This window comes from Panthera tigris, chromosome B1, assembly GCF_018350195.1.
Source record: "Panthera tigris isolate Pti1 chromosome B1, P.tigris_Pti1_mat1.1, whole genome shotgun sequence".
Taxonomy (NCBI): domain Eukaryota; kingdom Metazoa; phylum Chordata; class Mammalia; order Carnivora; family Felidae; genus Panthera; species Panthera tigris.
The window spans coordinates 45595197-45621388 of NC_056663.1; the positions used below are offsets into that span (position 1 = coordinate 45595197).

The following is a 26192-nucleotide window of genomic DNA, read 5'->3' on the forward strand; positions in this document are numbered from 1 at the left end:
CCACCGGTGGGCTGAAGATTACATCTTTAAAAGCACCAAGCCATTGTCAGCAAAACTATCAATAATGTTATGCTGTTTGGGGTATGTGAATGTAATACTATTAACACATCAAAAATGGATCACAAATAGCACACACCACACATTTTACATTTTTCCCCCAATCATAACTACTTAACTCTATTAAGCCATCAAATTTATTTTACTACTTGTTGTTACACAGAACGTATGTTTATCAATTTAATAGCTGGAGTTATCTTTGCCCTGCAAAAAAAAAAAAAAAAAAAAAAAAAAAGAAGAAAAAGAAAAAACTAAAACAAAACAAAAACACACCCTATTTTATAGTACTAAGTGGGAGGAGGATCTGTCATTGATCCTATTAACACTGTACTTAAATCAACTGAGCTAACCAACTCCATTGATGAAATATCACAGAAATGTACCCACAAATGGCACTTACGTATATAGAAGTATATATCACTGTCTAACCAGCAGGACTCTGATTATTTTTTTTTAAATATGTAGCTCGGGGCGCCTGGGTGGCTCAGTCGGTTGGGCAGTCCACTTCGGCTCAGGTCATGATCTCGCGGTCCGTGGGTTCGAGCCCCGCGTCAGGCTCTGTGCTGACAGCTCGGAGCCTGGAGCCTGTTTCAGATTCTGTGTCTCCCTCTCTCTGACCCTCCCCCGTTCATGCTCTGTCTCTCTCTGTCTCAAAAATAAATAAACGTTAAAAAAATTTAAAATATGTAGCTCATGTGAACATATCTTGCTTTTCAATTAAGAGGTGCAGATGAATTAAGGATCATCTTTAAGAGATGATCTGGCTGGCTAACTTTCATGATCTCTGACCTTCTTTAGGAGCTTTTAAAGCATATTCAGGGATTTCCTGGCCAGATATAGGGCTGAAAGGCCCAATCTATGAATGGACCATGCCATCTAGACCAATTCTCCTTTTAGACGTCTGCTTTGAACAACTTCCTTATTTACCATAGACAGCGCAGGTATTTAAGACAATGGAAAACATACCAATAAGTGATTTTTTTGTAACTGACTAAAGAATAATGAGGAAAAGTCTGTGAAACTGAATGCCTACCTTTACATTTAAGGATTTTCTATGGCTTTTTGTACCCATTACTTGCCAATCCTCTATTATCACAGAAGATGTGGAAAAGGATAAATAAGCACATAAGCATGGCTGAAGCACTTCATGTGTTATCCTCAATGTTGTCTTTAAAGTCTCAAAAGCAGTTTTTAAATGTGAATTATGTTTTTGTAACAATTGCGCATTAACATAAACAGAACATGGGGTGCCTGGGTGGCTCAGTTGGTTAAGCGACTGACTTCGGCTCAGGTCATGATCTTTTGATTCGTGAGTTTGAGCCCCACGTTGGGATCTGTGCTGACAGCTCAGAGCCTAGAGCCTGCTTTGGATTCTGTGTCTCCCTCTCTCTGTGCCCTCGTACTCTGTTTCCCTCTCTCTCTCAAAAATAAATAAACATTAAAAAAACCATAATCATCACGTATACACAAATACACAGATGCACAACACCAATAGCCAAGAAAGTATTCTTGAGAAATTTGAGATGTTCTTTCATACAACATGCTAGCACACATTCTCACCTCTGGTCAGGCTAGCTGGCACATGGAAGGCTCCGGGTTTCCCCCATGCCTTGCCCATGTCATGACCTTCACACAAGTTGAGATGCCCATTCTCTCCTACTTTTCCAAATCCCACCTGCCACAGGAAACTTTCTGGAACAATCCATCCACTCCTCACTGACCTCTTCTTCCTTTGCCCTCCTGCCCGAATTATCTATGTAGCACTTCAAGGAGTACTGCTTTATTTGAACTCTGATTTATGTTACATAAATTCAACTTGTTTACCCAACTAGATTGCATGGGGGTTGAAACATCATTTCTGTATCTCCAAACACATCAAGCAGAGTGCCTACTTAGCACATAGAGGCACTTAATAAATCCCTATTTACCAACCATTTAAAAAAGAAACCTGCAAACCTCAATTATAGTGAATAGCTGTTTTGTTGTCATTAAGAGTGTGAATTTCCGAAATTCCATAGCACTTTCCTCCACACAAAGTTCTTAATCCTTTCCCACAGATTATCTCAGTTTCCTAAAATACTGAAATAGAAGGCAAGGAAGGGCAGAAGCTATAATTCCTAGGCCTGTTATATTCCTCTTGGAAAATGTGGAAAATGCGCACACGAAGAGGTGGCACCTTTGGTGGCTCAGACGGTGACACCTGCCTCACCTGTGGGAGTGGTAGGGTGAAAACCTCTGTTAACCAGACCCAGCTCTCCAGAATCCCCAGTTAAACAGAAGCACGGTTCTTCATATATTAAAAGAAGGAGGTGAGTGGGGCACCTGGGTGGCTCAGTCGGTTAAGCGTCCGACTTCGGCTCAGGTCATGATCTCAGGGTCTGTGAGTTGGAGCCCCGCATCGGGCTCTGTGCTGGCAGCTCAGAGCCTGGAGCCTGCTTCAGATTCTGTGTCTCCCTCTCTCTCTGACCCTCCCCCGTTCATGCTCTGTATCTCTCTGTCTCAAAAATAAATAAACATTAAAAATATATATATATAAAAAAAGGAGGTGGGTTATTTAAAATAACAAGATCAAGGATTTTATTTAAAAATCTACATCCTTGATAGGTTATACACTTACTACATATGTAGCCCAATTTTGTGCACCTTCCCAGGTATAGCACTTGATAATCACAATAAGGAATATCTGATGAGTACTTGCTGTCAGCCAAGAATCAAAGAGCTTTAAATAACTAATCTCATTCAATTGTTACAAAACACGAAGTGTTTATGACTATCATACTCATTTAATATAGCAAAACTGAGATAACTAGACAGCCTTTGAACTTAACCCTAACCCTACCCCACACCCACATTATGTAATGCCAGTACATATTGACCACACTCTACTGTTAATACAGTATCTACATGCAGATAATCACAATTCTCAATCATTAAAAATTTTTCCTAGTATAGTATAGGTACTAAATTGAAATGTTGCCAACATATTACAAAACTATTCACAATGAACTTTGAAGCAAGAACTTTTAGATTAACCTTCTATTTAAAAAAATTTATTTCTTTATAAGACAGGGAGAGAGACAGAGTGCAAGCAGGGGAGGGGCAGAAAGAGAGGGAGACACAGAATCCGCAGCAAGCTCCCGGCTCTGAGCTGCCAGCACAGAGCCCAACATTGGGCCTAAACTCACAGACTGCGAGATCATGACCTGAACTAAAGTTGGACGCTTAACTGACTGAGCCACCCAGGTGCTCCATCAACCCTCTATTTAAAATCAACTGAACAGATCACCCTCCACTGCCAACCCTGCATTCTTGTTAATCAAGATTTTAATGCACTAAAGAACTGCAGGGAAAAAGAGAGGGGGAGAAAGAATTTCTTGACCCTATTTTGCCGATCCAAAAACAAAAGCAACCTCATCATCAGTTTGTTGGAAATAGGGGATGGATTAATACTAGAAATTGGGAATAATTGAAATTTCACCCCAGTCCACCTGTCTAGGGTACCTGATCTGAGAGAACACTGGGCAATGACCTTTGGTTGTCACAAGTATAAATTTCTCTGAGCGATGTTGCAAGGAGGTATATTTGTTTAGCTTAATGATATTGGGAGAAGCAGAGATGAATTCATGTAGGTGGGGAACAATTCCACTGGCCACTATCAGGGCTGATAAAACCAATATTCTGGTTTACATCACATTGGTATTGCCCAAGGATCTTCGGAAAACGAGAGGGAATCGGTTCTCTGAGGCTCTTACCTGGTGGCGAAGCTCACGTTGCTCATCAGGTTTGCCTGTCCGAATGGCAAATCATCACTCTGTGTAGAATCAGAGAATTCCCTCATGCTGCCTCTCTTTACCAGAAGTGTTGTCCCTGCAAGAGCGCAGCAATCTTAATGAGCCAGTCTGTCTTTCTGCAAGGCATTTTTGAACCACTGCTACTGCCTGAGACAGTGGGCCCCCGACTAGGGAGAGGGTAGAGATCCTTAGCCACAGACTAATTCTAAGAGGATGGATTATAGAAATCTCTTCAATTTCCTTCTGCATGGTTAGAGAGTGGGTAGAAAATGATTGTGAGGATTTCAATACCATATGGATGCCTAAAATAAGCACCTATTGAGTTGCTGCTCTACCTTTCTAAGACATCACTCTAGCTCACCCAAGTGTAGCATCCCAGGGAGCTTCCTGTTACAGACAGGGTCTACAGCCACTATGGGACTCCAAGAAAGGATCACTATGCAAGTCCCTTTTCCCTTCTGCAGATACTGCACAGGCTATAATTTATTCTCCTCAGATACTGCCTCCTTTGCTTTACTTTTCCTTCAAGGAAGGATTCCTTTATGATTAATTTCAGCTTTTGAAGAATCTTGATCTTGCATGGGCGAGGGCTCAAAATATTTGTGAATTTCCAATCTGGAAATAATACAAAGGGAAATCACTTTCTCACCTGCAAAATGGGAATGATACTGGGACTTCAAAGGGTGACTGTGAAGATAAATGCAAGAAAGCTTGAAATTTAATAATGAAATGAGCTATTTGCAGCTGCTCTGAGATGGAAAAAAAAACTGACATATGGACCATTACTTCTCCAGTGATGCCATTTTTATTCCAGAACCCAGATTCGACTTAGGAATTCTTTCAACACACTGGGCTAGGACATCATTATTGGTCAATCAGAATTGGCACTTAGTATTGTGATAAGAAATATCATTCTAAAGGATGCCTGGAAGTTACATGCTTCTCTTTCACTCTTCAAGGACCCTGCATTATCTGCTTGCCTGAACCAGACTGCTGGGTGATCAGAGATTGGGAACTGTCTGAGAAGAAGTTATCAAGGAGATGGACAAAGTCAAAGAGTAGTTATCACTGTTACTCTTCCTCCTTGCTTACCCAAGTGGAGAAAAGAAACACAACCTTTTTCTCCTGTGTCAATTTAAGAATTATCTGCGTACTCAGACTACTCAAAATGAGGAGTTCAATTAGAGCAAACCTTTAAACCCACATATCACCTGGTTTGGGACAATGGCCGACAGAAAGAGCCACAAAAACATCTTGGTATCCCTCTTCTTTTGATGTAATTCTTTCTGACCCATTCTAATCCATGGAAAATATCAATTGAGTGAAAACACACTTCTGGAAGAAGAGACACCGCCTTTGGATATGGGATTTGTCAGCTTCAATCAGCAGTAACTGCATCACACAGGTGTTCTAAGAGTCAAGTTTAAAATGAGACTGCTCCCTACCTGTAATCCCCAGATGCCTTCACTTACCTAGGGTGGGTTGATGGGGGTTTTCAGGTTGACTGGTGTTTCCTTATTTCCTGGTTACCTTTTGCCCTGGGGGGAATGGCTCAGGGACAGAACATCTGAAGAAAATTCTGAGTGAGGATTGGTGTGTCAACTGTCAATCTTTAAAGGCTACCCACTGAGTACAGGTGATAGAAGCTGAACTATGGAATGCAAAAGGCAACATGCCCAAACTGGCTTAGAAATGCTGGAACATTCAGGAAGTCTCTGCTTTCTCAAAGCCTAACTTGGCAGCCAACATTTGCCAGGTATTAAAAAACGGTGGGAGGGGATAAGTGGTTGAGGTAAGTGCTATGTATGAACCCCTTGAAATTTTTGCTAAAACTTTGAATCTTCCCTTGCGTTATTTTTAACAAAATCTCTTCTGAAAACACATTAAATATCTGTATAATTTTGGAAACTTTCCCAGTTCTGGAAGTATGTGCATGTGGGGGTCTGAAAGAGAAGCCTGTATGGTGGCTGGCGACACCTCTGGCCTTGGGCTGCCTGCCTGAAAGTGAAAGGTTAACTGGCACACGTGACCTCTCCTGGTCCTGGTCCCTTCCAACTCGAATTCCGTAATCCTAATGACCATCACAAAATGTCTAGAAGTGTTCTCTCTACCAGGTTGCAGACAGGGCAGGTAAGAATGTGCAACATCTATTATTGCCCCTGCCCCCAGTTTCTATGCTGCTTCAAACGACTGAGGAAAAAGCAAAGAATACCATAGAAATCAGAAGCCAAAGTCCTCTATCTCAAGGCAGTTGATAAGCAACTGAAGTTTCTCTGATTACATTCTAAGGCAGTCTGATCATTTTAATATATATTTTTATCTATCTACAGATGACAATGTGCAAGAATTTTTTCATATTTTAGGCAAGAAAAGAACGGAATGGATTTTTGCCTTAACACTCTAGCTAGACTGTTAATGTCCCTTCATGATCTCCTATGACCTCCCTACAGATATTCCAGAGAAGGTTTATGGATAAAGCATCAGACCTCAAAAAAGGACATGGTATCTAATATATGTAAATTATTTTAAAAAAAAGTCCCTGTAAAAGGCCAACATTTTGATTACATTTCTCTCTTCTTCAAGAAGTGATACCCTTGAAAGCCACGGGCAAACATTTTCTTTTTTGGTTTACATGATAGGACTGCATGTGAAGACATACCTCATATATGGATAGCAGTAACTCTAACCCTTTCTATCTCATCCAAGAAATCTTATCATCACCCAAATAAGCAAAAATAATTCCTATATTATTTGGATAATTATGAATCTGCCACAATTTCCTAAAAAGCTAAATTGTTGCAATTATTTACAAAATTTAATATTTGGCCACCATTGTGACACGCCTAAAGAGTGGTATCATGTATGCTGGATAGGAACCACTACTCTTAGGAGATAAAGAAGAAGCAGGACAACAGAACATGCCAATGCCTTAGTCTTGCAAAAGGAGGGATAGCATTCATCCATCTGTTTATTTTTTTCTTTATATATCCATTCATGATCAGAAGTTTTTTCCAAGAAAATTATTATAGCCATGAAAGATGGCATAGATTGGCATAAAAAGAGGCTAGATCCAGGGAAACCAGCCCAGAAGCTATGGTAATCACTGGGATAAGAAATAAAGAGGGACACAGCTGAGGTGGAGATAGACACCAAAGGCTGGAGAAACAGAGCCCCTTTCAACTACAGTATTAGAATAACAACTGTCACAAATATAGGAATACAAGATATTTGTACATGACCTTGCTAGGCTTATTATCAAGTTGCTTTCCTTTTTACTGAAATTCAGTGGGCATGTGGTCCCTGACCCTGCTTTAGAGAAGAAGAGTCACCTAAGAACCCCTTTTATTCTCTTGCCTACCTAAGGCCACTGGTGCAGGAGGAGAGCTTTGACCGGATTTCAGAATCGCTAGGTAAGCCAAGCCAGGGAGACCAGCTGATAGATTCATTAGGGGATTTCTATCTCAACCTTCTGGGTTTGCAATTCTCCTCCCTCGGAAACACTGTCTGGGGTGACTCCTGTCTTAACAAGGTCATTTAGTCTTGGATGTTTATGAAAAAAGTGACCCAGGGCCAAATCTAAAGAGAACTGTGAAGTAGGGTACATTCAAGTTTGGACCATGGATCCAAACCATTTCATATCATTGCTTCCTGTCCCTGACTTCTTTCACATCCTCTCTCCAATCTCCATTTAGTGATTCCCTTCTTCTTTAGGTGTGACTCCACTGCAAAAATTAACACTTTAATGAGGACTCTAAAACAGTGCTCTGCGGTAGAGATTAGGGAAATCTGGAAACAACTTTCCTCAGGGCCATTTTCATACTGCTCATTTCCTCCACCCCACTGCAAACAAAGATCTGTGAAAGCTCCTCCTTACCCTGGTAGAGGACACCTACTCTAAGACTGGAGGCTTCAGAGGTTTCAGTGGTAAAATAGCAGGCAGTGAACTGTATAGTTAGGGCTGGAGAAGTTCCTGCCCAATAATTTACCTAACTATAGTAAGCAGAAAAACAGAAAGACAAGTCCTCCTGATCTGAAGGCTAGCCCTACTGGTCTTCCTGCTCTGAACCCCAAAACATCAGGGAATGGGTTAAAGTAAGTATAATCTGCTAGGACTTCTCTGCTAATTCTTATTTCATCTGCATTTCATTGATGAGAAAAGAAATAATCAGATTCTTTTTGAGTTTATATTCCCACGGGTAATATGATAATTAACATACATATACTTACTATTTTCCAGGTACTGGTCTTAATGCTTTTTATGTTAATATACTCCATTTGTATACGCTTTATGTGTTAATATTCTCATTTAGTCTTCTGAGAGATGTAATATTGTCATCAGCATTTTATAGTAATCTGAAGCACAATGAGAGCTTAAATAATTTGCTTAAAGTCACACAGCTAAGAGGTGGCCAATGCAGAATCCATGTTCTTCACACTGGGCTGCCTCTCTAAAGTGGGGGCGCCTGGGTGGCTCAGTCGGTTAAGCGTCCGACTTCAGCTCAGGTCATGATCTCACGGTCCATGAGTTCGAGCCCCACGTCGGGCTCTGGGCTGATGGCTCAGAGCCTGGAGCCTGCTTCCAATTCTGTGTCTTCCTCTCTCTCTGCCCCTCCCCCATTCATGCTCTGTCTCTCTCTGTCTCAAAAATAAATAAACGTTAAAAAAAAAATTAAAAAAAAAAAGCGGAAATGATCAAAGGAAAGAGGGATTATAAATCATGGAACATCAGAATTGAAAATGGCCACAGGGATGACAAGAACCGCCTGGCTTGGAAATAACACAGAGACTCCAAAAGATAGCACGTCTTCCCTAAATCACAGCTAATCAGTGGTCGTTGGCATTCAGGTCTTCTGAACTCTCAATTAGCATAGTAGGAGGAAGAAATTGGTGGGACTGAGAAAACTCAATTAGCTCAAGAAAGAGATAGTTATTAGAAAAGAGTGGACTGGGGATACTCTTCATCTGGCTCTGAAACATGAAATATTCAACCTGAAATTTGTACTAATCCAAAGTCAGAAAATTTTTCTATTTTGTCATCTACTGCTAAATTCCTAAGCCCTTTTTGAAGGTTAATTCGCTGGGAGAATCTCCACATACTATCATGACTTTTCTATGAGGCCAAAGGGCCCCCTTCTACGGTGATGTCCTCTTCTGAACATTTCCTTGAGAGCTCTCTCTGGATTCAAATTCCCCACACAAGCCTACTCCCTAGCCTCCAGATCCATGAGCATTTCCTGGTACTCTGCTGCCATCGTCTGGCAAACAAAGTCAAGAACAGCTGCCTACTATTCGAGCATCTGTGTACCAGATAATTTGATAAAGTTCTCCTGGACACAGGGAATAGGCATGGCAGGAGTGGTGACTGAGGATTAGTGCTGGGCAAGAAGAAGAAATGATCCTATTATGAGAAAAATCAAATATTCTGAGAATTGTGATAACTACAGAAAAGCTCAAACATTAGAGTATAAGTCTTACTAATTTACTCCCTAGATACTATTAAATGCATGTTACAGAAGTGGGCAAAATTTGGCATATCTACAAATATGATCGCCAAGCCTTTCTATTTAGGCAAAAATCTTTCCCTCTTTATACTAGAGCAACTTCCTGTTTTAAAAAATATATAATAGGGGCACCTGGTTGGCTCAGTCGGTTAAGCGGCCGACTTCGGCTCAGGTCACGATCTCGCGGTCCGTGAGTTCGAGCCCCGCGTCGGGCTCTGTGCTGACAGCTCGGAGCCTGGGGCCTGTTTCGGATTCTGTGTCTCCCTCTCTCTGACCCTCCCCCGTTCATGCTCTGTCTCTCTCTGTCTCAAAAAAATAAATAAATGTTAAAAAAAAAATAAAAAAAAAATATATATATAATAAAACCACACATAAAAGCTGGCTAAATAGAGTGGTGATTACTAATTTTTATAAAACAGTTTTGTTTTGCAAAATGACTGACAGAAGTGTGTGCACAGGAGTGTATACACTGTGCTTGCAAAAGTTTGTACACTGTGTTTACAGGAACACATCTACTACATGAAACCCTGCTAGATTTTCATATATTCTAAAGACATGTGTAGTGAAAGGATGCTTTAAACATATTGTTTTTTTCTCTTTCTTCACTCCTTTCTTTAACAGGATTATTTCTCCTATTTATTCAGCCTCATCCCTTGCCTCTGGAAAGATTCATCGTTTATAGGACACAGTAAGAGTCAGTGTTTAGCTTCTGAATCCAAAATAGGGCTTTGAAGTCTATTTAATTAGCAATCTTCAGACTTAAGCATTCAGTGGCAACCCTACAGACAACAGGGATTTCAGGAAATCACATAGGAATAGCTTCTTTTTATGCCCAAAATGGTGTTAGATTTTCATGTGGAAATTGAAAGATTCAGAGAAAATAAAGCCAAGGTTAAGATGGAGCCTTTAGTTCTGCACGTGGAATGGTAACATGAGCAGCTCCACAGATCTGTTCCTCAGTGAAACAACGTAAGTAGTGAACATTATTAAAACAAACGTGCGCGCACACATGCGCACACACACACACACACACACACACACACAAATGTCAGACTCAGTAGACAAACTCTTCAGAGCAGCTGTTATAAATATGTTCAAAGAACTTTAAAAAATGATGATTCAAGAAGGAAAGCATGATGACAATGTCTCTTCAAAGAGACAATAACAATAAACAATTTTTTACAAAAAGGAAACAATGGCAATTCTATAGTTGACAAGTACGCTAATTGAAGTTAATTATTCACTAGAAGGGTTAATGGACTGAATAGTGTCCCCTCAAATTCATGTCCACTGGGAAGCTCAGAATGTGACTGCAGTGGACTGAATTGTGTCCTTCCCAAATCACATGTTGAAGCCCTAACTCCCATTGTGAGTATATGTGGAGATGGAGACTTTACGGAAGTAATTACGCTAAATGAGGGTCCTGATACGATAGGATTAGTATCCTTATAAAAAGAGGAAGAGAGACCAGAGCTCACTCTCTGCCATGTGAGGACACAGTGAGAAGGTGGCCAGCTACCTGTCAGGAAGAGACATCTCTCCAGGAACTGAGCTGGCTAGCACCTTGATCTTGGACCTCCAGCCTCCAGAACTGTGAGAAAATAAATTCCTACTGTTTATGCCACTCAGTCTGTGGTATTTTGTTATGGCCATCCAAGCTGCCTGCTATAGTGACCTTAAATCTTTGCAGATGTAATTAGTTAAGAATCTCAAAGTGAAATCGTCCTGGATTTTGGGTGAGTTCTAAGTCCAAAACTGGTGTCCTTAAAACAAGAAGAGAACACACGGACATGGAAGAGAGACACAGGAAAAAGGGCCATGTGAACATGGAGTCCAACTGGAGTGATGCTACCACAGGCAAGGGGTCACCAGCAGCCTCTAGAAGCTGGGAGAGGCAAGGATGATTCTCCCTGAGAGCTTTCGGAGGGAGTGTGTCCCTGATGATACCTCAGCTTCAGACTTCGGTATGACATGCCTAGGAGATACATCAAGGAGCTTATGATAGGCACAAAATACACCTTCCCCCAAAGATGTCCATGTCCTAATCCCCAGAACCTGTGAATATGCTCAATATGGCAAGAGGGATTCAAGGTTGCAAATGGAATTAAAGGTGCCAATCAGCTCACCTTGAAAGATTTTCCTGGATTATCCAGGTGGGTCCATTGTAACCACAGAAGTTCCTTAAATATGGAACAGGGAGGCAGAAGATTCAGAGTCAAAAAAGGTAATCGTAATGATGGAAGCAGAATCTGAGCGATGCGACATGAGAAAGACCTGACCAGACATTGCTGGCTTTGAAGACAGAAGGGGCCATGAGCCCAGGAGTGCTGGCAGCCTCTCCAACCTGAGTAAGCAAGGCCATTCATTCTTCCTTAGAACTTCCATAAAGAAACACAGCCATGCTGCCAGACCCCATAACATATGACAAATGTTAATTTATAACTAAGCCACTAAATTGTGGTAATTGGTTACAGTAGCGAATGGAAATGAACACAGGGCCCAACAATAGATTTCAACTGCCAGAAGAAAAAAATTAGCAAATAAAACGACAGATTGATAGAGACTGCTTTCCAAAAGAGTAAAAGCAAGAGGGAGAGAGAGGGAGACAGATAGATTGAGATAGGCAGAGAGAGAGAATAATGAAGAAAAATAAACAGTTCCAGAAAAATGTGGATTCACATTATATGTAACATATACATGTAAAGACAGGACCAATAAAAGGGAGGAGAGAGAGATGAAGAAGCAGAAAAAAAGACTCAAATAAATAATGAATAAAATCTTCCCAAATTTGATGAAAAATACTAACCTACAAGTATGGGCACACCTCAGATGTATTGTGGGTTTGGTTCCAGACTACTGTGATAAACAGATATCACAATAAAGCATGTCAGATGAATTTTTTGTTTTCCTAGTGCACATATAAGTTATGTCTATGCTAAACAATAGTCTAAGTGTGCAATAGTATTATGTCTAAACAATGTACATACTTTAATTAAAAAAATACTTTATTGCTAAATAATGCTAAACATCATCGGAGCTTACAATGAGTCACAACGTTTTTGCTGGTGAAGCGTTTTGCTTTGACGCTGATGGTTGTTGACTGATCAGAGTGGTGGCTGCTGAAGGCTGGGGTGTCTGTGGCAATTTCTTAAAATAAAACAATGAACTTTCCTGCATCAACTGACTTGTCCTTTCACTTGAACATATAGAAGCTATTATAGGGTTATTAACTTGCTCAATTTCAATATTGTGTGTCAGGGAATAAGGAGGCCAAAGGAGAAGGAATGGAGTACTCATCAGTGGAGCAATCAGAACACGCACAGTATCAATTAAGTTATATGTGTTAAATGGGCACGGTCCATGGCACCCCAAAACAATTACAATAGTAACATCAAATATCACTGATCACAGATCACTATATATATATATATATATATATATATTTATATACATAAAATAATAAAATATATATATATATACATACACAATAAAGTTTGCAATATTGCAGGAATTACCAAAATGTCACACAAAAACATGAAGTGAGCAAATGTTGTTGGAAAAAATAGTGCCAACAGACTTGCTGGATGCAGGGTTGCCACAAAACTTCAATTTGTGAAAAATGCAAAACCTGCAAAGTGCACTAAAGTGAAGCACAATAAAAAGGGGTATGCCAGTATTATTTTCCCATGAATGCTGTAACAAATTGCCACAAATTTGGTGGCTTAAAAAAGCATTCCTTTATTCTCTTACAGTTCTGGAGTTTAGAATCTGAAGTAATTTTCCCTGGACTAAAATCAAGGCATTAAATTCCTTTCAGAAATTCTAGGGGAGAATCCATTTCCTTGCCTTTTCCAGTTTCTTGAGGCTCTCTGTATTCCTTGCCTTGTGGCCCCTTCCTCCAGCTTCAAAGACAGTGGCACAACAATTTCTCTCTCTGAATCAGCTTACATCTGTTTTTACCACAAGCCCTTTTCTCTTGTGTATGTAGTTAAATCTCCTTCTTCTGCCTCCCTTCCATAGGCACCCTTATAATTATAATTAGACTACACATAGATAATGCAGGCTAATCTGCCCATCTCAAGATCCTTAATATAATCTGCAAATTTCTGCAGTTTCTTTTGCCATATGAAAATCACACTCACAGTTTCCAGGGATTAGGGTATGGATATCTTTGGTGGCCATTACTTAGTCTATTACATTATACATCTGAAGATATCAATGAATTCCAAATATGATAAACAAAGATATCCAGACACAAACATATCACAGTAACAATGCTGAAAGTCAAATATAAGAAGAAACTCTTGAAAGCAGCAAGGAATAAACAAAACTTGATTTACAAATGAAATCCAATGGGATTAACAGATGACTTCTCATCAGAAAGAATGAAGGCTAAAAGGAAGTGGGATGACATATTCACCGTGTTGAAATAAACGGTCAACCAAAAATTTTATACCCAGTAAAACTATCTTTCAAAAATGAAAATGAGACACCCCCGGCCCCAAATGGTAAAGACTTTGGAAAGTTTGCCTCTCCATAAAAACAAAAAATAAACTGACAAAAATGGTCAGGATAAATTTTTTTCAGAATTCTGAAAACTAACCAGCAGTGACCCAAAAACCATTCAATCAAGAAAAATAAATCTCAGTAAAACTAGAAATATTTGTGGTGTTTTAACTTATATTAGTCCCATCCCCAACTCTCTAGCTAATCAGTGTCCTTAAAAAGTAATGTCCCATATTCCTGGTGCCAGAGGGAGCAGAGTAGAACCGCATTTCTTTCAAAGCCTTATTTCCAAAGAAGAGTCCTTATTAGACCTGTGTGGTGGTTCCCTGGATGATCCTACTTGAATGGCTTATATTTTCAACCTTATTTGAACTTACCTAGTTCTAAAATCCTCTACTCAGTGAGCTGTATGACACATTTTAATATCACAGCTGCTTAAGGCAATGGATAAAAGATAGGGCAAACAACAGACTACAAGAAGTTTAAAGGGGAAACTGAGGACTGAGTTGTCCATACGGACTTTGAAAAACTCTGGAATAGTAATGTAAACAACAACACACATGCCCAGGACTTCAGGACTGTGTACAGAAGTATACATGCTGAGAAGGCCCTAGGCACTCACCTATAACTGACTTGATGTTCTGTGTAAGCAGGAGGCAAAAGCTGAAGCAGAGCTGTCAACTGCCTAGCTGAATATTGAGGGCATGCCTCAGCAAAAACATGGAATCCCTTGACAAATACTGGGAGACTTATTGGTTGCAGGTATTAAACAAGATCTCTGTCCAATTTTACATGGTTGTTCAACTAACACAGTAGAGAATTCAGTGGCCACAAATGATAAAGATGCAGACATAGGATTAGTTCATAAAAGTCACTGAACAAACAATGACAACTATAATAAGCAGTAACAACAAAAAACACTGGGGAAGGAGGTGGGTGAAATCGGATTTCCATAATTACCACATTATAGTATTTTCAATGTCTACTTTTTGATAAAAGTTATGAGACATGGAAAGAAACAGCAAAGTACTATCTACATACAGGATGAAAGGCTATCAATAGATACTGTCCCTGGGGAATCCAGGACTTGCATTTATTAGTCAACAACTTTAAATCTATCAAAAGCTATTTTATGTATGTTCAGAGAATTAAGGGAAATTACAGCTAAAGAAATAAAAATTACAGCTAAAGAAATACATAACAACATAAAACAGAGAATATCAATAAAAATTTAAGAGTTATTAAAAAATAGAAATCCTGGAGTTGAAAAGTATAACTGAAATAAAGAAAAGACAGTGTAATTTGAGATCAAGTTTGAGCATGCTGAAGAAAGAATCAGGCAACTCAAATATAGGTCAAGGGAGATTACCCAGTCTGAGTGACAGAAGAAAAGGAAAATAAAGAAAAATAGAGCCTAAGAGAGCCTCTGAGATGTCATATAAATGTACTAACACCTACCTAATGGGAGGTGCAGATGCAGAGGAGAGAAAGGGTGGAAAGAATTCTTAAATAAATCATGTTCAAAAACTTCTCAAATTACATGTAAAACATTAGTCTACACAACTAAGCAGCTCACAAAATTCTATGCAGTATAAATTCCAAAAGATCTACACCTAGACACCTCATAAACTATTGAAACCCAAAGAAATGGAGAGAATCTTCAAAGAGGCAAGAAGTGACTCATCATGTACAGAGGATTCTCAATAATATTGACAGCTAATTTCCCATGAGAAACAATGGAGGCCAGAAAGCAGTAGGATGACATATTTGAAGTCCTGAATGAAAAAAAAAAGCAAAACAAAAAACAAGAAACAATTCTATATCTGATAAAATTATCCTTCACAAATGAAAGATAAATTAAGATATTTTAAGACTAACAAAAACTTAGAGAGTTCATTGCTTCTAGACAAGCCCTATATGAAATATTAATAAGAGTCCTTGGATTTGAAATAAAAGGCACACCAGGCAGTAATTCAAATCTTCATGAAGAAATGAAGAGCACTGGTAAAGGTATATTTACATAAGTAATATAAAATAAAACAGAGGGGTTTTTGTTTGTTTGTAACCGCTTTTATTTCTGATTTAAAAGATGAATATACAGGGACACCTGGGTGGCTCAGTCAGTTAAGCATACGACTTCGGCTCAGGTCATGATCTCTCAGTTTGTGAGTTCAAGCCCCATGTCTGGCTCTGTTATGACAGCTCAGAGCCTGGAGCCTGCTTAGGATTGTGTCTCCCTCTCTCTCTCTGCCCCCACTTGTGATCTCTCTCTTTCTCTCTCTCAAAAATAAATAAACCTAAACAAAAGATGAATATACAAAGCAACAACTGCTAGGCTATGCTGATGGGTACACATATATAAAGATATAATTTGTAATGATAACCTAAAGGGAAGAAATAGAATTACATATAAAAACATAGTTTTTGTATACTACAGAAATTAATTTGGCATTAATCCAAACAGGATTACCATACATTGTTATGTTAACAGCAAACCCCAGGCCAACTACCAAGAAAATAATGAAAAAGAAATATATATGTAAATAAATGGCAAGAGAATTAAAATGGTGGACTAGAAAATATCTAACACAATAGAAGGAAGTAGTAAATGACTTAAGAAACAAAACAGGTATGAGAAAGGAGGAGTTAAGATGGCAGAGTAGTAAGAGGACCCAGGACTTGTCTCCTCCTTGAAGACAGCTAGATGAATGTCAAATCATTTTCAACACCTAGGAAATCGATATGAGGATTAACAGAACAATCTGCATAATTCAAGGGAGGGAAAGCAGCAGGTTTGTGGTGTGGAGAGGTGAACTGCGGGAGAGAAGAACCACAGTGCCACAGAGGGGAGGAAGCCCTTTTTGTGGAAAGGAGAGAGACAGAGGGGGAGAGAAAGCAGAGCATTGGGTTTGCACAAGAAAGCACACCCCCTGAAAGTAGCTAGAGAAAAAGAGTGAAAACATGCACAGGAGATTGCACAAGAAAACTGTACCCCAAAACCACTGATGGGGGAAAAACAAGAGGATTTCAATACCACCAGATTTTTATGAATGGCAGAGCACAGAGTCTGAAGTTTCCAAGCTCATCTCCTGGTGGTGCTTCCTTAAGGAAGCAGGGCAGAGCCCTGGGAGTGGGCAGTACAATCTGAGGATCCCTTGGATCACACAAGGAGAAAAACTTCCCCTGCTTGAAGTGTATTTGGTAGAGGTGATATGCCTTTCCATGAGCAAAAGACCTAGCTCCATTAAGCTGCCGTTTTCACCCATACAAAAACAAAGATGCCAGCTGAGGAGAGTATGCCCTGCTGATGGCAGTGCATTGTGATTTACCATAAACTCTGAGCCCCTGCCCTTACATGGATTTCCTAGGACAAACTGGTACCAGCCACCATATGTGAGAACCTTCCCCAGAGGATCACTCCAGGACTGAACTGTTGGGGGTGGAGGAGGGGGGTCTCTGAAGTGTTGGGTTTGAACCACAGCCACACCTAAGAAAAAACTCTGAAGGGAAGTGCCCCCTGGTAGGCCGACAGCTTAGACACAGACTGGGAGAAGGCACAGAGCTGATGGAAATGGGAGACACAGGAGGGGTGTAATTGACCTCTTGGCTGTGAGGGCGTGAACTTCCCACTCCAGAGACTAGAGAATTGGGCGAAGACATTTTCTCCAGTAGCCCACCAACACTGATCGACCTCAGTGAACTGAACAGTGCCACCAAGTGGAGAATGGAGCCATTACACGAAACCTTGCTCCCTGTGCCTGCCAGGCACATCTCCTCTAGGGCAAGTCTACCTGAGACTAGGAACAGAAGGTCCCTCCCCCAGAAGACCAACACAAATCCCTTTCATGAGCTTAGTCTTCTGATCATAGACTGCTGCAAAGTTTCAGCTTTAGGGGAAATAGGATCTAGCTTCATTTGGGTTTTGTTTGTTTGATGGTTCATATGTTTGTTGGTTTTTGTTGTTGTTGCTTCTGTTTTGCTTTTGTTGTTATTTTTCTTTTTCTTTTTTTTTTTTTTGGATACAGAAAGAGCAAAATCTTTTATGTTACTTTTTAAAATTTTATTATTTAAAATTTTTTATTTTTTTCCTATGCTTTTATCTTTTCTTTTTGTTCTATCAAGCTTCTCTTAACAAGTAGACCAAAACACACTTAGGATCTAGTTTCCTTTATTTGGTTTTTTTTAGTTTTTAAATTTTTACTTCATTCAATTATTGTTATTGTTGTTGTTGTTTCTTCCTCCAAAATGACAAGATGGAGGAATTCACCTCAAAAGAAAGAACAGGAAGAAATGATGGCCAGGGACTTCATCAAAGTAGGTGTAAGTAAAATGTCTGAACTAGAATTTAAAACAGTGATTATAAGGATATTATCTGGGCTTGAAAAGGGCATAGAAGATACCAGAGAATCCCTTTCTTCAGAGATAAAAGAAATAAAATCTAGTCAGGCCAAAATTTAAAATGCTATAACTGAGATGCAAACCCAAATAGAGACCATTAAAATGAGGATGGATGAGGCAGAGGAGTGAATTAAGGATACAGAAGACAAAATTATAAAATAATGAGGCTGAAAAGATGAAGGAAACAAAGGTCAGAGATCATTAAGGTAGATTTAGGGAACTCAGCAACACCTTAAGGCATAATAACATTCTTATCATATGACTCCCAGAAGATGAAGAGAGAGAAAAAGGGGTAGAAGGATTATGTGAGCAAATTATAGCTGAAAAGTTCCCTAATCTGGGGAAGGACACAGACATCAAACTCCAAGAAGCACAGAGAACTCCCATTAATTCAATAAAAGCCAGCCATCACCAAGACATATCATACTCAAATTCACAAAATACACAGACAAGGAAAGAGTCCTGAAAGAAGCAAGGGAAAAAAAGTCCTTAACCTTTAAGGGAAGACAGATTAGGTACACAGAAGATCTGTTCATAGAAACTTGGAGGACCAGAAAAGACTAGCAAGATATATTCAACGTGCTGAATGGGAAAAGAATACTCTAGCAGCCAAGAATACTCTATCCAGCAAGGCTGTCATTCAGAATAGAAGAAGAGATAAAGAGTTTCCCAGATAAACATTAAATGAGTTTGTGACCACTAAATCAGTCCTATAAGAAATTTTAAGGGGGACCCTTTGAGTGGAGGAAAAAAAAAGACCAAAAGCAACAAAGGCTAGAAAGGACCAGACAGCATCATCAGAAATACCAACTCTACATTTAACACAATAGTGTTAAATTCATACTGGTCAATCATTACGGAATGTAAATGGACTAAATGTTTTAATCAAAACACGTAGAGTATCAGAATGGACAAAAAAGCAAGATCCATTTATAATGCTGCCTACCAGAGACTAATTTTAGACCTAAAGACACCTGCAGCTTGAAAGTGAGGGGATGGAGAACCATCTATCATACTAATGGACATCAAAAGAAAGCTGGATTTCTTAAGAAAGCTGGATTATATAAATAGATAAATTAAGCATAAAGAAACTCATTGATAATAGTACAAAAATAATAAGGGACTTTAACACACCACTTACAACAATGGACAGATTACCTAAGCAGAAAATCAACAAGGAAACAATGGCTTTGAATGATACACTGGACCAGATGGACTTAACAGATATATTTAGAACATTTCAGAGAAGCAGAATATACATTCTTTTCAAGCACACGTGGAACATTCCCCAGAATACATCACATACTGGGTCACAAATCAGGCCGGAACAGGTACAAAAATATCAAGATCATACCATGCATATTTTCAGATCAAAACTTGAAGTCAACCACAAGAAAAAATTTGGAAATCCCTCAAATACATGGAAGTTAAAGAATATACTACTGAAGAATAAATGGGTCAACCAGGAAATTAAAGAAGAAATTAAAAAAAAATACATGCAAGTCAATGAAAATGAAAACATAACAGTCCAAAACTTTTGAGATGAAGAAAAAGTAGTCCTAAGAGGGAAGTATATTGCAATCCAGGCTTATTGCAAGAAAGCAAATAAAGCCTACAGCCAACAGAAGAAGGGAATAATAAGGTTAGTGCAGAAATAAACGATACAGAAACAAACCGAAAACCAGTAGAACAGATCAACAAAACTTAGAGTAGCTTCTTTGAAAGAATAAGCAAAATTGATAATTCCCTAGCCAGATTTATCAAAAAGAAAAAAGACCCAAATACATAAAATCATGACTGAAAGAGAGGTCACAACCAACACCACAGAAATATAAACAATTATAAGAGAATACTACAAAAAATTATATGTAAACAAACTGGGCAATCTGGAAGAAATGGACAAATTCCTAGAAATTCACAAACTACTAAAACTGAAACAGGAAGAAATAGAAAATTTGAACAAAAAGAAAAATTAATGCCTATTCTTCTCAAACTGCTCTGAAATATAGAAATAGAAGGAAAACTTCCAAAGTCATTCTACAAAGCCAACATTACCTTGGTTCCAAAACCAGACAAAGACTACACTAAAAAGGTGAATTAGAGGCCATCATCCCTGATGATAATGGATACAAAAATTCTCAATAAGATACTAGCAAATCAAAACCAACAGTACATTACAAGAGTTATTCACTGTGATCAAGTGAGGTTTATTCCTGGGTTGAAGGGCTGGTTCAATATCCATAAACAGTCAAAGTGATGAACCACATTAACAAAAGAAAGGATAAGAACCATATGATCATTTCAATAGATGCAGAAAAAGCATTTGACATAATATAGCATCCATTCTTGATAAAAACCCTCAACAAAGTGGGAACAGATGGAACATACCTCAACAGGCCACATACGAAAGACCCAAAACTAATATTGTCCTCTACGGGGAAAAACTGAGAGCCTTTCCCCTACAGTCAGGAATAAGACAAGGATGTCACCTAACCTTACTATTTAACCTAGCACTAGCACTGGAAGTCAGCCTCAGCCATAAGACAACAAAAAGAAATAAATGGCATCCAAATAGGAAAGGAAGAAGTCAAACTTTTACTATTTGCAGATGACATTAATATACTATGTAGAAAACCTGAAAGACTTCAGAAAAAAAACTGCTAGAAATAATACATGAATTCAGCAAAGTCACAGGATATGAAATCAATTCAGGAATCTGTTGCATGTCTATACACCAATAGTGAAGCAGCAAAAAAAGAAATCAAGGAATCATTTACATTTGCAATTGCACCAAAAATAGTAAGATACCTAGAAAGAAACCTAACTAAAGAGGTAAAAGATCTATACTCTGGAAACTATAGAACACTTATGAAAGAAATTGAAGAGGACACAAAGAAATGGAAAAGCATCCCATGCTCATGGATTGGAAAAACAGCATTGTTAAAATGTCTATACAACCAAAATCAATCTCCACATTTAAAGCAATCCCTATCACAGTAACACCAGCATTTTTTTTCAGAGCTAGAACAAACAATCCTAGTTTGTATGTAACCACAAAAGACCCTGAATAGCCAAAGCAATCCTGAAAAAGAAAAACAAAACTGGAGTCATCACGGTTCTGGATTTCAAGCTACATTACAAAGCTGTAGTCATCAAGACTGTATGGTACTGGCACAAAACAGACAAATAGTATAATGGAACAGAATAGAAAACCCAGAAATGGATCCACAACTATATGGTCAACTAATCTTTGACAAAGTAGGAAAGAACATTCAATGTAAAAAAGACAGTCTCTTTAAGAAACAGTGTTGTGAAAACTAGATGGCAACATGCAGAAGAATGAAACTAGACCACTTTCTTACACCATACACAAAAATAAATTCAAAATGGATAAAAGACTTAAATGTGAGACAGCAAGCCATCAAAATCCTACAGGAGAACACAGGCAGCAACCTCTTTGACCCCAGCCAGACCAACTTCTTACTAGACATGTTGCTGAAGGTAAGGGAAACAAAAGCAAACGTGAACTACTGGGACTTCATCAAGTTAATAAGCTTCTACACAGTGAGGGAAACAATGAACAAAACTAAAAGGCAGCCTACAGAATGGGAAAAGATATTTGTAAACAACATATCTAACAAAGGGTTGGGATTCAAAATCTGTAAGTAATTTATCAAATTCAACACCCCAAAACAAATAACCCACTTAAGAAATGGGTGGAAGATACAAACGGACACTTTTCCAAAGAAGATATTCACATGGCTAACAGACATATGAAAAGATGCTCAACATAATTCATCATCAGGGAAATCCAAATCAAAGCCACATTGAGATATCACCTCATACCTGTAATAGTGGCTAAAATTAACAACACAGGAAACAACAGGTTTTGATGAGGATGCAGAGAAAAGGAAACCTGCTTGCACTGTTGTTGGGAATGCAAACTGGTGCAGCCACTCTGGAGAACAGTATGGAGATTGCTCAAAAATTTAAAAATGGAACTACCCTACATTGCAGCAATTTCACTACCAGATATTACCCAGAGGTCCCAAAAATACAGATTTGAAGGAGTACACGCACTCCAATGTTATAGTAGCAGTATCAAAAATGGCCAAACTATGCAGAGAACCCAAATGTCCGCTAATGGGTGTACAAAACTGGAGTGTACACACACACACACACACACACACACACACACACACACACACACATTCATACAATGGTAATATCACTCATCCATCAAAAATAATGAAATCTTGCCATTTGCAATGACATGGATGGAGCTAGTGTATTATGCTAAGTGAAGCAAATCAGTCAGAGAAAGACAAATACCATATTACTTCACTCCTTTGCGAAATTTAGTAAACAAAACAGATGAACATATGGGAAGGGAGGGAAAGAAGTCAGGGAAACAAACCACAAGAGATTCTTAATGATAGAGAACAAACTGTGGGTTGATGGAGGGAAGTAGGTAGGAGATGAGCTAGATGGGTGATGGGTACTAAGGAGGGCACTTGTGATGAGCACTGAGTGTTGTACGTAGGTGATGAATCACTGAATTCTACTCCTGAAACCAGTATTGCACTGTATGTTAACCAATTAAAATGTAAATTTTAAAGAAAGTATTAAAAAAAGAAAAAAGATATAACATGAAAAAACATAAAACGTCAGATGTAAATACTAACTTATCAGTAACTGCATTAAATGTGAAAGGATTAAACTCTGCAATAAAGAAGGAGGGACTGGCAAATGGAAAAAAAAAAGACATGATCCAACTCTATGCTGCATGCAAGATATATACTTCAGATTCAAAGACATTAACAGATTGAGAGAAAAAGGATGAAAAAATATATTTTATGACAATGGTAATCAAAAGAGGGCTAGAGTGGTTATACTAATTTCACACAAAATAGAACTTAATACATAATACAAAAATAGTAATTCAAAAATATTACTAAAAACAAAGACATTTTATAATGATAAAATGGTTAATCTACCATGAAGATATAACAGACTCAGAGGCACATAACCATAGAAATCCAAAATACATGATGCAAAATCTAACATATTTAAATGGGGAAATAGACAATTCAACAACAATAACTGGAACACTAATAGCCCACTTTCAATAATAGATAGGACAACTATCAATTGTTCTATTAGCAAGGAAATGGAAAACTTTAAAAATTCTATAAATCAACTAGACCTGACAAATATCTATGGAACATTCCACCCAACAACAGAAAAATACATGGCCTTTCCAAGTATACATTGAATATTGTTCAGGATAGATCATATACTAGTCCATAAAATAAGTATCAAAAAATTTAAAAAGATTTAAATCATACAAAGTATTCTCTTAAACTACAATGAAATGAAATGAAAAATCAGTAATAAAGTAATTATAGAAATTCACAAATATGTGAAAATAAAAACAACACATGCCTAAATAACCAGTGGGTCCTCCCTCCCAAAAAATCACAAGTGAAATTATAAAATACTTTTAGATGAATGAAAATGAAAACACAAAACATCACAAATACAACATGTCCCTGAAGAGTGCTTAGAGAGAATTTTATTGATGTTAATTCCTTTACTTATTAAAAAAGAAAAAAAGATCGAAAATCAATGTAGTAATCTAACCTTTCATGTTAAGACATTGAGAAAAGAAAATTAACCCACATCAAGTTGAAAGAAGTAAATAATAACAATTATACATCATTTAAATAAAAGAAAAATAGTAGAAAAAATAAATTAAAAAACCCAAACAAAATTGACAAGCATTTTTGGCAAGACTGGCCTCAAAAATGAAGAAATACTCAAATAACAAAAATCATCAATTAATGGGGTGATGTTATTACTGACATGACAAACATGAAAAGGATTATAAGGGAATATATATGTATACAATACTTTGACTGTCAACAAATTTGATAACTGATTAAATGAATGAATTCCTAGAAGGACAAAACCATCAAAACTGTCTCAAGAAGAAACAGAAAATCTGAATAGATCTGTAAGTAAAGAGATTGAACTAATAATAAAAAAATGAAGTTAGGCTTTACTGGTAAAATTGCATGAAATGTTTAAAAAAGAATTCACACTAATCCTTCACAAATGCCTCCAAAATATCAAAGAAAAGGAATGCTTCCCAACATATTCTCTGGGGCCAAATTTACAATGACACCAAAATCAGACAAAGACATCACTCCCCCAAAGAAAGGAAAACTACCATCCAACATCTGTATTGAATACAGATGTAAAATTCCTCAACAAAATGCTAGCAAATCAAATCCAGCAGATATGGAAAGGGTTTTACAGTATGACCAATTAGGATGTTGGCTTAATATATAAAATCAATTAATGTAATATATTCTACCAGCAGAATAAAAGACAAAAACCACAAGTTTATCTCCAAAAGGAAAAAGCATTTGACAAAGATCAAAACCACTATAAATCAAGAAAAGAAACAAACAAACAAACAAAAAAAAAAAACCCTGAGGAATTTAGGTATAGAAAAGAATATCCTCAGCCAGATAATGAGCATCTATGAAAAACTTACAGTTAACATCATACTTAATGCTTTCTCCCTAAGGTCAGGAACAAAACAGGGATATAAGCTCTTATTACTTCTATTCAACATTGTCCTGGAGATTATTCCAGGACAATTAGGCAAGAAAAAGAAAGAAAAGGCCATCAAAAAAAGTATTACAGCTAAAAAAACAAGTTCAGCAAGGTTGCAGAATATAAGATCAATACACAAAATTCAATTGTATTTCTATACAGTAACAATGAATCATCTGCAAACAAAATCAAGAAAACAATTTCATTTATAATAGCACTAAAAAGAATAAAACACTTAGGAATCAATTGAACAAAAGTAGTCTAAAACCTGTTATCTGAAAATTATAGAAAATTGTTGAAGGAAATTAAAGATACAAGTAGATACAAAGACATCACATGTTCATGAGTCAAAGAGTTACTATTAAGATAGCAATATTTCCAAAATTGACCTACATATTCAACACAATGTCAATCAAAATCCCAGGTGGCTTCTTTGTAGGAATTGAAATGTTTATCTGAATTTTCATAAAGAAATACAGGGACCCAGAATAATCAAAACAATACTGAAAAAAAATAACAGACTTGGAAGACTCATATTTCTCAATTTCAAAACTTAATATAAAACTACAGTAGTCAAGTCATTGTAGAGCTAAATGTACAGAGCAATGAAATAAAATTGAGACCCAGAAATAAACTCACACTTTTGCAATCCATTGTTTTTTGACAAGGGTACCCAACACAGTTCAATGTGGAAATGTTTTGAGAAAATGGTGCTGGGCCAACTGAATATCCACAGTGAAAAAAATGAAGTTGGATCTTTTTGTTACATCAAACACAAAAATCAACTCAAAAGAGATCACCACCCTACATATAAGAGCTAAAAATACAAAATTCTTAGAAGAAAATATCAGAGTAAATCTTTATGACCTCAGGTTAGATATTCCACAAAAACACAAGCAACAGAAGAAAAACTACTTCATTGGACTTCATCAAAATGTAGGAATTATATGATGAAATAAAAAGACAAACCACAAAATTGGTGAAAATACTGGCAGAATATACATTTCATGTATTTAGAATATACAAAGATCATATACATCTCAATATTAGGAAGATAATACCCTTATATAAAAATGGTTAAAGGATTTGAATAGACATTTTTTCAAAGATATACAAATGGCCAGTAAGATCCTCATAAAAAGATGCTCGACCTCATTAGCCATCAGGAAAATTCAAGTTAAAACCACAATAAGATACCAATTTAAACCCATTAGGATGGCTATCCTTTTTTTTTTTTTAAAGGGAAAATCATTTTTAAAAAAAGGATGTGGAGAAATTGGAGTTCTTGTGTCCTGCTTGTGCAAATGTGAAATGA

At 37.7% G+C, this 26192-nt stretch overlaps 1 protein-coding gene across 7 annotated transcripts in view; it reads right to left on the reverse strand.

Moving 5' to 3' along the window:
- Positions 1-26192, reverse strand: part of KCNU1 (potassium calcium-activated channel subfamily U member 1) — a 154631-nt gene that overhangs the window by 67215 nt on the left and 61224 nt on the right. For all 7 annotated transcript variants that reach the window (XM_042983501.1, XM_042983499.1, XM_042983500.1 and 4 more), the window contains one exon: positions 3810-3924. In XM_042983501.1, coding sequence (XP_042839435.1) covers positions 3810-3924 — 115 coding nt within the window. The remainder of the gene's footprint in view (positions 1-3809; positions 3925-26192) is intronic.